At 39.6% G+C, this 13,444-nt stretch overlaps 2 protein-coding genes across 3 annotated transcripts; both read left to right on the forward strand.

Annotated features, from left to right (window-relative positions):
• Positions 1–1,235: 1,235 nt before the first annotated feature.
• LOC120266511 lies at positions 1,236–3,756 on the forward strand. 2 transcript variants are annotated; one of them, XR_005538191.1, is made up of 3 exons: positions 1,236–1,465; positions 1,780–1,841; positions 3,022–3,205. XR_005538191.1 is itself a non-coding variant. In XM_039274152.1 (2 exons), the coding sequence occupies exons 1-2, from the start codon at positions 1,463–1,465 to the stop codon at positions 3,469–3,471; spliced, it is 453 nt and encodes a 150-aa protein (XP_039130086.1). In that variant the 5' UTR covers positions 1,243–1,462; the 3' UTR covers positions 3,472–3,756. The 2 variants fall into 2 exon arrangements, 1 of the variants encoding a protein (XP_039130086.1); XM_039274152.1 differs by lacking the exon at positions 1,780–1,841 and having other exon boundaries at positions 1,243–1,465; positions 3,022–3,756.
• A 646-nt stretch (positions 3,757–4,402) lies between these two features.
• Positions 4,403–12,994, forward strand: LOC120267302 (probable L-type lectin-domain containing receptor kinase S.5). The gene is given in 6 exon segments (XM_039274964.1): positions 4,403–4,591; positions 4,594–5,624; positions 5,700–6,187; positions 6,190–6,236; positions 10,999–11,151; positions 12,803–12,994. Coding segments are annotated over 6 exon segments (2,100 nt in total).
• The last annotated feature ends 450 nt before the right edge of the window (positions 12,995–13,444 follow it).

Here is a 13,444-nt window from a genome sequence, read left to right on the forward strand (position 1 = left end):
ATGGGCACGGGCGGATTAATAGGACCCGCCAGGCCCGACCCTCCGGGTCTGGATTGACTTTGGATGGACCCAGATCCTATGCTCTGACCCACCAGGGCGAGTTGGCCAGGTGGACCTAGAGGGTCTAGGTCACCCCTAAGGGTGACCTATACCTAGCCTGGGCCTTCTCCCAAAATCGGCTGCCCGGGCCAAAACTCGTCGGTTCCCTGGCTGGCATGCCGAATTTTACTATTTTTTAAAAAAATTGTATTTAAATATTAAATTTAATAAAACTCCTTAAAAATTTGAATTAGTTGTGAGCCTATGACTACTTTCATAGGAGCTTATGATGTTTTTCATAGATTATGCGACGTGGGACTAAAATAGCATAACATAAGAGTGATATATTCTTTATATCTTTTATTAAAGGAATACTACAACTATTAACATGAAGTTTAGTTGGTTAAAGTAGTCTTGTATTAATTGTCCAAGGTGTCATGAGCTCAAACCCTCACAAGTACATTGTTGAATATTTTTTTTCCAAAAAGAAAATCTAATTTAAAAAATTCAAAAATATTTAAGATAATTTCAAATAAATCACAATAATTAAATTTATAATTATTAATTTATTTTATTAAATACACCTTATCTAGAAAAATATTTAAATATTAATAATTCTTAATGAATATTTTATGGTAATTTAGATTTATTTTTTTAAATATTTTGTTAATGAAGATAAATAAAAAATTTGAAAATTACATTTGAGCTAAAACTTTCTTATTAATTTAACAAAATTTTAAGTTAATTATTTATTCATCAAGATTTTAGTGAATATTATAATTTTAAGTTAATAATATGTTTAGAAATACATAAGATTTTTAGAAATTTCACCTAAAAAATGCATAAAAATGTGTACAAAATATTATAGTTTAAAATTAATAATACCATTATACTATTACATATATTTTGTTTTTCTGTTTATTTTAAATAATATTAATAATAAAAGTGAGTATATAAATAAAAGCAATGGATTATAATGTTATTTAATACACAGAGATGGTGAGTAATATCTATTTTGTTTTATATGTAATGGTTACTGATAACAATTAAAGTAAATAAATTGACAACAAAATAATGGAATGTAAAAAATATGTATAGATTAAAAAAAAAAATAATTTTATGTCATAACTTAATACAAAATAGGGCATGGTTGGGTGGTTAGAATGTTTGTTTGGTAACTTGGAGGTCATCAGCTCGCTACAGTGCGGATCAATTATGGGCCAGTTCCGGACCGTGCCAAAAGATGGCCCGTGCCCCCTCTACCCCTCCTAGTCACCGGATCCAAAGGGCATATCAATCTGATATTGCTCGTCTTCGACCTTTGAGAGCTCAAGAAAGTTTTGACAGTTCATTGTCTTTGATCCCAGATTGGAATCCTTTGTGTGTTAACGTCCCGTTCCTTCTGATTTAATTCAAGCATCATATGGTATTTTGCTCAAATTCTACTTCTTGATTTAGTTTGCATTTTGCTTTCCCCTTTTGCTTGAGCTGTTGTTTTTGTTCTCATCCTTGTTGATCTCATACAAGTATAAAAGTTTGCTGCTTTATGGTGGTTTCGGTATTCTTTATGTTCTTGATAAATGAAAGATTTGAATTTGTTGGAGTAATCAGTATCTATGATTCTTTGGTGGAAAAATCCCTTCGTATTTTTTTTTCATAAATAAGTTCTTTAATTTGTTTGTTCTCCACTTTGCCTGCAATTTTTTTTTTTTTTTTAATTTTTCAAGACCTTGTTGACAGCTGACTACGAAGGATTAAAATTCGGTGAAAATTACCACTCCTGCCAAAATTCACTCATCAATGTAAGAGCATATGGTTGCTTCACTACTTGTTGCTCCCTTTTGTATTTGGTTTTAGAAAAAACAATGGATTTTATTAATTGTGTAATAAAGAAAACTTCAAATTAGTAGTGAAAAACACAGTGCCTGTGTTCTTTTCTTTGTTTGTCAGCGACCCAATCTCTTTGTTCTATGTCCATGTGTAATTACTGGTTTAATGGTTCATGACTTAAATGTGTAATTATGCATTGTTTTGTGCGGAAATAAGTCCACAAGTTGAGCAAGTATGCATGTTGTGACAACAAAATTTCTTGCGATGAATCAGTAAGACTTTATGTGCTGTACATGCTAAAGAATTTTGTCATCGCACACTTTTGGCAATCTTTTGTTATAATGGTCGTTAAATTGATGAATGAACTGCAATTGTCTATTATAATTATAGTTGATCCTGTCACAATGTTGGGAGGATTTTTGAAGCTCTTTTAGCCTGTTGGTTTTGCTTATGAGATATAGTTTATTTAGCATGAGTTTGCCTTTTTAATTAGAGTTTGTAGGAGTTGTCTTGAAAATGAATGAATGTTATGACAATCTAGTTATATTTAAAGATATACATGTTCTCTGTTTTCTTTGTTATGGACTTGGAGTATTTCTCTCACGAGAGTGAAAAGAATGATTTGGAACATTAGGTGCGTTATAGAGGTGGTTCTCTAGAATAAAATTCCTCGCTTGTGACTGCCACAAACAGATTTTCAAGATAAATAACCTAAAGTATAATTATTTTAGGCACTTAAATATCTATACCTTTTATATATTTCGTTTAGGGGTGAGGTTCTTATCTTGATGTCTGGATAACCATGTATCTGCATGTTATTTCAAGATTCTGTTCTGTAGCAGCCTGTCTAATAACCTTCTAAGCAAGCTCTCTCATCCTAACATGTTACTTTAAATATTCAAGCTTTGGTATGCTCCCTCTTCCCTGAGTTATGCTTACGAACGTTGTCTACCTTGTTATAATGTTGATGACAAAGCTAATAGTGACTCAATGCTCAGGTGGAAGTTAATGGTGCATTCCTTTGTTCTCTGTGTCATGATAATGTTTGTTTAATGGGTCAGGCATATAGTATTTTCTTTTTGTAACTTTCTTCCAAATGCTTGTTTGCTTAATGCTAATGAGCCTAACATGCCTTTACTTCCAAAATGACAGTATGTTTGCATTATAGACCAGAAGGTTGTAATGCAAGAACCTCGGATCATGACAGGCAAGGAAGTTACCCAGCAGAAACCTCGGAAGAGAAAAACATTATCCCTGGTTGCATCTGCTAGTCAGATGAAAGAGATTTCTAAGCCCTCTCACAAGACAAGAAAAGGATCTAAGACAAACCTGAAGAATGCTGTCACTCCTCCATTCCAACATTCTGATAGATCCACTCCAGATTCTTTTCCTGATTCCTCAGGGTTAAGTGATGAATACCGGGCATTAAGGCGCAAGTATCTATTATTGGAGGAAGAGAGCTTTTCAGTGGGGAAAGAACTGGGTGGTGTTGAAGCAGAAGTGAAAACTCTTGAAGATGAGAAATCTGCACTTTTGGACCAGCTGGTTGTCTTAGAAGGTCTCATTGATCCTTCAGAGCTTCAAGCTAAAGGTGGCTTGTAAATTGTAGCTCATTCTAGATAAGCAATCAAAAAGCCATCAAATAACTTCGTATCCATGACCTAGACTTTTCTGCAATTTACAGTGATAAATGTGGTGATGATTCTTTGTGACCATTTCTTGATGCTATTCTCCAATTTATTTGGTTAATATTGTCCAACCTTCCATTTAGAGTACTAGCATTGGAAGTGCATGGAATCTGGAAACTACATGGCATTGTCTAAGGATCTGGTTGCGTGAAGTCTCTCTATAAAGTCTCGTTCTCATAGAGAGAAATTTCTGTGATTACTCCACTGCTGAATGAATTTTCTGTGTTAGGTTTTACTTTCGATTGTACAGAAGATTTTTCACAAAATGTTTTGGTCTCGTACTCAACTAGTTTCCAGAAAATTTGGCTTACATCGTTTACCTTTAAAACCATTATCCTGTTCGTCTTCGCAACATGTGAGCTCATTCTCTAAAAACTTGAATTTTTGAACCAAATATTCTCTAGAACCTAATAGTTAATATAAAATGATATATAGATATTCATCTTCACACCAATTTAGCCAAAAATATATAAAATTTTTTAATTAAATAATGTAAAGTTTGACTAATTTAGTTTAGTTTAATTGTTTGCCGTCAAAACTTAGCTTGGAACAAAACATTTGTTAGAGTATATTGAATGGCTAGCGCTCAGGACAAAACTGACGAGATGCAAATACCTTGAGAACTCCCTTTTTTTCTCAAGTCCTCTCCCTTTTTCTTGAAGTAAATAGGAGCAAGGTTCACAATGTCCACATAGGAACTTCCAAGCAAATGTCCAAAACAAGATAAACTAGCACAAGGCAAAGTTGCTGTCATCAAATTGACAAGTCAGGCAATACAACATCTTTCTGTATTAAATATATTCTCAAGTGATGATCAAAATGGAAAGAACAATAATAAGCCTGAGATGCAGGTATCCAAAAGCCTCATCCTCACTCTTCTCATCTTCCTCTTCCCAGCCAGCGGCGACGGCTTCCCCTTCACAAGCTTCGTATTCACAAACTTTAACCAAAGCAATATCAAAGATTTCTTCTTGTCCAGGGGTACTGGTGCAAGCGGGGCATTACAGCTCACCCAAGACACCGCTAACCCTGCTTTCAGATTACCATGGTGAACAACTCTGGCCGCATAATCTACAACAAACCATTCAATCTCTGGCAGCCATTGAACTCCACAACAAACAAGACAGCTTACTTCTCCACGTCATTCCTCATGAACATAGCCAATATGACCCTTTCTCCCGGCGAAGGCATGGCTTTTGTTATTCTACCATCTCTTGATGAGCCTCCTCTGGCTAGCTTCGGTGGCTACCTTGGCCTCACCAACGAAACTCTGGATGGTAAACCCTCTAACCAGATAATAGCCGTGGAGTTCGACACTGTCAAACAAGAGGCTAATAATGATCCAGATGACAACCATGTTGGTCTGAATATCAACAGTGTCAAGTCCGTTGCCACCGAGCCACTGTCAACAATTGCCATTAATATCTCATCTTTTCCGGCGAAAAACTACACCGTCTGGATCGACTATGATGGTTTTGCTCATAAGATCAACGTGTCCATGGCCGTCGATGGTGAGAATAAGCCCAGCGTGCCAGTCCTTAGTAAAGATCTTGATATCAGTTTATTCGTTGCTCCAAAGTCATATTTTGGTTTCACTGCCTCAACCAGCACCAACGTTGAGCTTAATTGTGTCCTCAAATGGAACCTCAGTGTTGAGGCTCTACCTGAAGATGATAACAATGATGGCATAGCCGCCTGGCTGTTGGTTGTGATCATTGTAGCATCAATTGCAGTGGTTGCGGTTGTTGGATACTTCTTACTGTATAAAATGCGCATGAAGAAAAGGGACCCGGTTATGCTAATGAGTACTCTCAAAAGGTTGCCAGGAACTCCAAAAGAGTTCAAGTTCAAAGAGCTGAAGAAAGCTACCAAGAACTTTGATGAGAAAATGAGGCTAGGACAGGGAGGCTTTGGGGTTGTCTACAAGGGTGTGCTCCCAGAGGATAACACAGAGGTAATCGTGAAGAAATTCTCTAGAGACAGCACCAAGTGTGAGGACGATTTCCTCTCCGAGCTCGTCATCATCAACAAGCTACGTCACAAGCATTTGGTCAAGCTCGTTGGTAAGCATACTGATCAATTCATTTATATATGAATCTCCATAACAATTAAATATTGAGTTCGGATTGATTAATTATCAAGATGGTGCCACGAGAACGGAGTACTCCTCTTGGTGTATGAATACATGCCTAATGGAAGCTTAAACATGCACTTGTTTGGAGGTCCAGTGCTGAATTGGAGTCTGAGGTACAACATCATCGCTGGCGTGGCTTCCGCGTTGCACTACCTGCACAACGAGTACGACAAAAGGGTCGTGCACAGAGACCTCAAGGCCTCGAACATCATGCTAGACGCTGCATTCAACGCACGTCTCGGTGACTTAGGCCTGGCGCGTGCTCTCGAGACAGACAAGACCTCCTACGCTGAGCTGGAGCACCTCGGCGTGCCCGGCACCATGGGTTACATTGCCCCCGAATGCTTCCACACCGGGAAGGCCACGCGTGAGTCCGATGTATACGCGTTCGGTGCTGTCATTCTGGAGACCGTGTGCGGTCGTCGTCCACGCTGCGATGTTTCTGGGTTTCAATCCCTGGTTGACTGGGTATGGAAGCTGCACAGGGAGGGGAGGATATGGACTCGGTAGACGTGAGGCTGGCCGGTCAGTACGACCACGAGGATGTTGGGGTGAATACCAGGGAAATGAGAAGAGAGTAGAGACTCACAGCAAGATGAGGAAGACAAGGAAAGGAGAAAAGCTTTGAACTATGTATTAAGATAATCTTTTTCTCAGACTTCATGCTACTGGTCATACAAGATAAATAGAGTTGGAAAGGCAACAGCCATTTGACCAATCTCTGAAGAGCAAAGATATTGCTCTGACCAATACTAAAAGGACAATACACAAGGATGTAAACCTTGTACAAACCGAAAGTAAAGAAGCATTAAGCAAGCTCATTTGGAGTAACCCATCTGTGAAAGACTTGACTAGACATACCTTGACCCAAATGGTCAAGCCAAACAAAACGAGACCCAAGGAACTTTCAAGTCAAAGTTCTGAACACCCTTTTTTCAACATGCCCCCTTATTCAGAACTCCCATTTTTTCTCTGAAGCGCTCGAACTTGTAGACTGGAAGCGACTTGGTTAACACGTCGGCCACTTGCTCATCTGTGCCACAGAAATTCAGCTGAATTTGCCCATCTGCTACGAGCTCCCTAATGTGATGATAGCGTAAGTCGATGTGCTTGGTTCGACCATGCATTGCTGGGTTCTTCGTGATGGAAATAGTTGATCGGTTGTCACAGTACATGACAGTTGGTCCCTGCTGAGCAACACCCAATTCGAACAAGAGACGCCGAAGCCAAATGGCTTGGCATGAAGCTGCACTTGCCGCCATATACTCGGCTTTTGTGCTCGAGAGCGCAGTGGAATTGAGGCCCATGCAATTGAACCAGACCCAAGATTAAAAATCCAACCAGAAGTACTCCTCCGGTCATCTATACACGCACCCCAGTCACTGTCAACGAAACCGACCAGACCAAACTCAGAGACACGAGTATACTGAATTCCTAACTCGAGAGTTCCAGATATATATCGCAGTATACGCTTCATCACTCCCATGTGTGTCTTCGTTGGTGCACTCATATAGCGAGACAACAAACTAACTGCGAATCCCAAGTCTGGTCTGGTATGTCCTAAGTAAATAAGACCTCCAATCATCCTTCGAAAGATTGTTTCATCTGCTTTACCAGAGCCATCGTCCAGTTGAAGCTTCTCATTGGTATTTAACGGGGTTGGTGCACTTTTACAGTTCACCATCCCTCCTCTGCACAGCAACTCTTCAGCGTATCGCTTCTGACTTACATGAATACATCCTTCTTGCTGTTGAATCTCTAACCCGAGGAAGTATCGAAGAGGCCCCAAGTCCGTCATCTCGAACTTAACCATCATGTTGTCTCTGAATTCCTCCATCAGTTGTGCAGATGATCCCATGTATAGGATATCATCCACATAGAGGCATAGTAATAACAAACCTTTAGTTTCATCTCCTCGGCGATACACTGTGGGTTCACAGCTGCTTCTTTGAAATCCTAGCGACCCAAAGTAATCATCGATCTTGCAATACCATGCCCTGGGCGCTTGTTTAAGCCCGTAAAGGGCCTTGCTTAGTTTATAGACCATATGCTCCTTGTTCGGTATAGTGAACCCCTCCGGCTGTGAAACATAGACTTCTTCACTTAACTCGCCGTTAAGGAAAGCTGATTTCACGTCAAGCTGCATCACGGGCCAATTCTTTTGTGCTGCGATAGCAAGAAACACCCGCACAGTCTCCATCCTTGCTACCGGCGAGAAAGCTTCTTCGTAGTCGATTCCTTGACGTTGCGAATACCCTTTGGCTACTAATCGGGCCTTTCGTTTATGTAGCGAACCGTCGGCATGATATTTAGATTTATACACCCATTTAACTCCCACAACATTCTTTTCTTCTGGTCTTGGAACAAGATTCCAGGTTTGGTTCTTGTGAATAGATTGAAGTTCCTCTTGCATAGCGACCCGCCAGTCTTCATGCTGAAATGCTTCATCAAATGACAATGGATCCGCTGTCATTAGTGCAAAGGAGTATGAGTTGTAGATGTCTTCCAATGCTCGATATCTTGCTATAGTTGGATTGGATGCAGCAGTGTCTTCGCTCGACTCACTTGTCGTAGCAGCTGGCAGCACTTGTGTTGCATCATTTGGTGTAGTTACTCCTGCAGAGACTTCAATAGGAGCTGTTGTTGTGGTATTCACAGGTGCAAAGCTTTCAACATTTTCTCCCCAGTCCAAAGGCCGATTCTACAGGAACTCGACATCCCTGCTGATGAGAACTCTAGCAGAGATGGGATTCAATAGCCGATACCCTTTGGTTTCATCACTATAGCCGATGAACACCATTCTTTCTGATTTATCATCAAGCTTCCTTCTTTGCTGCGAGTTAGTATGAACAAAAACAGTGTAACCAAAAACCCTCAGATGGGTTACAGATGGCTTTGTACCTGTTAGAATTTCATATGGCGTTTGTCCTTCAATAGCTTTGGTTGGGGAACGATTGAGAAGATACACTGCTGTTGAGCATGCCTCAGCCCAGAGAAAATTGGGAACATTCATTTCTTTCATCATACATCGACTCATCTCCAGCATGGTTCTGTTTTTCCGTTCCGCGACGCCGTTTTGCTCAGGTGAGTATGGAGCAGTGAGCTGTCGCGTGATACCATGATGTTCACAAAATAACTTGAATTCTTGTGATAAGAACTCCCCCCCGCGGTCTGTTCGGAGGACTTTGAGAGAACGATCATATTGTTTTTCAGCCGTGAGCTTGAAATTCTGAAAATGTTGAAATGTTTGAGCTTTACTTTGAAGAAAGAAAGCCCAACTGTATCTTGTAAAGTCATCAGTTAGAAGGAACAGGTATTGACATCCTCCAAGTGTCTTTGTTTGCATGGGACCACACAGGTCTGCATGCACAAGCTCTAATGGTGAGGTTGCGCGTCTCGCTCCAGTGGATGGAAAAGAATGTCTGGTTTGCTTCCCTTTGAGACAACCTTCACACAAGTCAACAGAGTTTATTCTAGGCAAACCAAACACATACTCTTTCTGTGATAATAATTGCATGCTTTTATAATTCAGGTGTCCATATCTTCTGTGCTATAGAGTAGAGAGTTCAGGTTGGGCAAGAGCAACATTGGCGATGCTTACATCGCTGCTCATTAAGGGAAATAACCTGTGCTTGGTCATCCCAACTTTTGCAACCGTATGCCCAGTAGTTCGATCTTTAATGGTGCATCCTTCATGATCAAAAGCCACCGTATATCCGGATTGAAGTAGCTGGCCAACGCTGAGCAAGTTGTGCGCCAACTTCGGAACAAATTGAACTTGTTTTAGCAATTTAATGCATCCTCCTCTGGACGGTAGAGCAACAGTTCCAACACCTACAACTTCAAGTTCCTTGTTATCTCCTAGTCGAATAGTTTGCCGAACGGAGAGATCAAGGTCTTGAAAAAGCTCTCGAGTGCCAGTCATATGATTTGAGCATCCACTATCTAACATCCATACTGAGTCCTCTTTTGCACTGGTGATGCATCCTGCCATGAAAAGCATACCTTCTTCCACTCCTTCAGCTATGTTTGCTGTTGCTTCTTCTCTGTACCAGCACTGGGCTTTTACATGCCCGTATTTCTTGCAATGGTGGCACTGAACAAAGCCTCGGCCACCTTGAGAGCCCCCAGCTTCATCGTGTCGACCTCGCCCACGACCTCTGAACCTTCCACGAAACTCTCTCCGACCACGGCCGTGACTTCCTTGCCGTGAGAACTGAACTTGAGCATGGTCTTCAGCAGACGCTCTCACCTCTAGAGCTTTTTCTTCAGCACTATGGTCTTCATATAGATTAAGACGAGCTTCATGAGCACGTAGGGAGCCACCCAGTTGTTCGACAGTGAGTGTAGTGAGATCTTGTGCTTCAATAATTGAGGACACAACATGATGAAACCTTGGAGTTAGGCTTCGCAGCACTCTTCCAACCACGGTTTGATCTGTGATTGTATCACCAAGTTGACGAATATGATAGACAAGAGATAGGATTCGATTCACATAGTCTTGAGTGGTCTCCGTGGGTTTCATCTTAGCTATTTCAAACTCTTGCCGCAATGTATGAAGTTTGACTGCAACGATTTTTGAGTTGGCTTGATGCTCCATCTTTAACAGGTCCCATGCCTCCTTTGCCGTTTGAGCTTCAGATATCCTTGTGATAGTCTTCTCATCTAGTGCCTGTTGAATAAAGTGTAGAGCCCTTGCATCCTTCTCCAGTTGTGTACTTGCATGGGTTCCATCTTCAGATGAGCTGACTCCATTTTCCACCAAATCCCAAAGTCCCCAGGACCTGAGAAGAGTCTTCATGCGAAGGCTCCAGACACCATATGGTTCAGCCGTGAAGAGTGGGACACTTGCGTGCGTTGTCCCGAGCTTGGAGCTGCCTCCGTCCATAGCTCTGATACCACTGTTGGGGTGAATACCAGGGAAATGAGAAGAGAGTAGAGACTCACAGCAAGATGAGGAAGACAAGGAAAGGAGAAAAGCTTTGAACTATGTATTAAGATAATCTTTTTCTCAGACTTCATGCTACTGGTCATACAAGATAAATAGAGTTGGAAAGGCAACAGCCATTTGACCAATCTCTGAAGAGCAAAGATATTGCTCTGACCAATACTAAAAGGACAATACACAAGGATGTAAACCTCGTACAAACCGAAAGTAAAGAAGTATTAAGCAAGCTCATTTGGAGTAACCCATCTGTCAAAGACTTGACTAGACATACCTTGACCCAAATGGTCAAGCCAAACAAAACGAGACCCAAGGAACTTTCAAGTCAAAGTTCTGAACACCCTTTTTTCAACGGCGAGGAGGCTAGGAGGCTGCTGCAGTTGGGGCTGGCTTGTAGCCACCCGGCGCCGGTGGAGAGACCAAAAGCAGAGGTTGTGGTGCAGATCATTGGTGGAGCAGTGGCGCCGCCTTTGGTGCCTCAGTTCAAGCCGGCGTTCATGTGGCCGGCAGCCGTGGTAATTAATTACGATATTCTGACGTCCACGTCAACAATTTCTTTGTCTGATTTGTCTACTTGGGGCGGTGAACGTTGACTAGCGTAGTTTTTAATTAATTTTTTCATTGATCAATAGCAACTTATTGCAAATTAAAAAAAAAATTAATTTTTTATTGCAAATATTTAAAACATGGACATCTATAAATTAATTTTTTATTGCAAATATTTTAAAAAAAAATTTTAGAAGAGCTTTCATATTATGAAAATAATACATAATTATATAATTGCCAATACTACCAAATACATTTTTTTAATATATGTTATTAAACAATCCTTTCACCATTGATTACTCATTTTATTTTGTAACTTATTTTTTTGTCAATTTTATTACAAAAAATACTCGTTTTACATACATTGTTCACTACAAAAAAAAAATTAAGACTTATAGAGGTGGAAAAAATTTACAGCTATAATTTCTATTTTAACCCCAATACCCTTAGGGGCCGTTTGGTTCGCGGTAATGTAGAAAGATTACCACGTGTTACGTGGTAATCTGAAAATATTAACACGTTTGGCATTACACAAGTGGTAATCTAGATGGTAATATCACATTACCAACTTATAAATATTACCAAGAAAGTGGTAATCCCATTACCACCAAATTTGGTGTCTATCTTGGATTACCGTGGTAATCTTATAACTTTATATATTTTAACAAATAGATTACCATGACAACCAAACAAGGTAATGAATTATTCCCGGTAATAAGAGTTTCCAACCAAACATGGTTATATTAAATTACCACAATATTCCCAACCATATAACATTCCCACTCATATTACCATGGTAATCTCGTTACGTGGTAATATGTCATTACCATGAACCAAACGGCCCCTTATAGTGACCGATATCTAATTAGTCGCTAAATCCTTGGTCGCTATATGTTTTTTTGCGACAAATGTACACTTTTGCCGCTACCCTGTCGATTAAGGTTAGAGCTGCACAATTATCTGTAACGGCGAAAAATTTTACCGCTATAAATTCTATAGTGGCGGAATATTTCTGCCGCTATAAGTCCTATATATTTGTTTAATATGCTATTGCGGCAGAAAAATCTGCTACTGCAAACCTTGTAAATTGAGTAAATGCTTTAATAGCTCATCAAATCTGTTTCTAATATTGACAAACAAAGATATATATATATATATATATATATATATTTGAGACAACATGAAAGACAATAATAATATTTTAATTTATTAATCACACACCATGAAAGTTAAAAAAGTAATAATAAACTAAAGAAAAACTATTTTTTATAATCAGTATACATATTATGACAAACACACACAAACACTAAATCCAATTCCAATGACACGTCTTTGATTTCCTTGCATTGATACTAAAACAACACTGCATGTAGCCCTTCTTTCTTAACAAGCTTCTCTCTTCAGACATAGGGAGACTACAGGACGGGAAAAACACTCTTTCTGGACTGTATAAGAATGAATTAACATGGCTTTGTAGTCTCAACAATCAAGCAAATTGAGCTCCTTTTTCAAATAATTTGCTCTACTGATCATAAAAAAGGTATGTATGATGATGTATATCTATAATTTCTACAACTGTTGCTACTGCTGCTACTGTTGTTGTTCATCATATTCTGAAAGAACTTCAATTTAATGTTTCAAAACAACATCATGGACTTTGCAGTTAGTGTTGGCAACAGTGAGAGGGATAAGCTGGGCACCAGGTTGATACCGGTTATGTCACAGCTCATCAACAAGGCCAGAGATGTTGTGGTGGAGGAGAGTCTCTTGATTTGCCATCATTATTTCACATTGTTCATTGTGACCCAGTAGATCAGAAGGGAAAATAGTAAATAGGAAATACACACTGAGTGTCGCCCGAATACCTAGATCATATGCCAAGCACATCGCTAGATGGCTCTTGAGAATACAGGTGCCATCATTTCTACCCACATGTACAAGTGATACATAATCATAATCAAACCTTTATGGCATATATAATCTTAAAAAGTCATCTTGATGTCAATAAGGTGATCTAGAGCACTTAGAATTAACCGTCATTATAGTTGATTGACACGACCAAATATGCGTGTAAACCGCAAGTGCACGGGTGTCGAAGTAATAATCCCAGATGAGTGGGTATCGTATCCACAGAGAGTAGGGAATAAAAACACTTAAGTTATTTCTTAACTAATGTGGAAGATGAATAGTGATAAGTGTGACAAAATATGAACTAATGAAAATAAAAGCAACAAGATAGAGAGCACAAGTAAAGAAGAAGGT

The sequence above is a fragment of the Dioscorea cayenensis genome, chromosome 8, assembly GCF_009730915.1.
Source record: "Dioscorea cayenensis subsp. rotundata cultivar TDr96_F1 chromosome 8, TDr96_F1_v2_PseudoChromosome.rev07_lg8_w22 25.fasta, whole genome shotgun sequence".
NCBI lineage: Eukaryota > Viridiplantae > Streptophyta > Magnoliopsida > Dioscoreales > Dioscoreaceae > Dioscorea > Dioscorea cayenensis.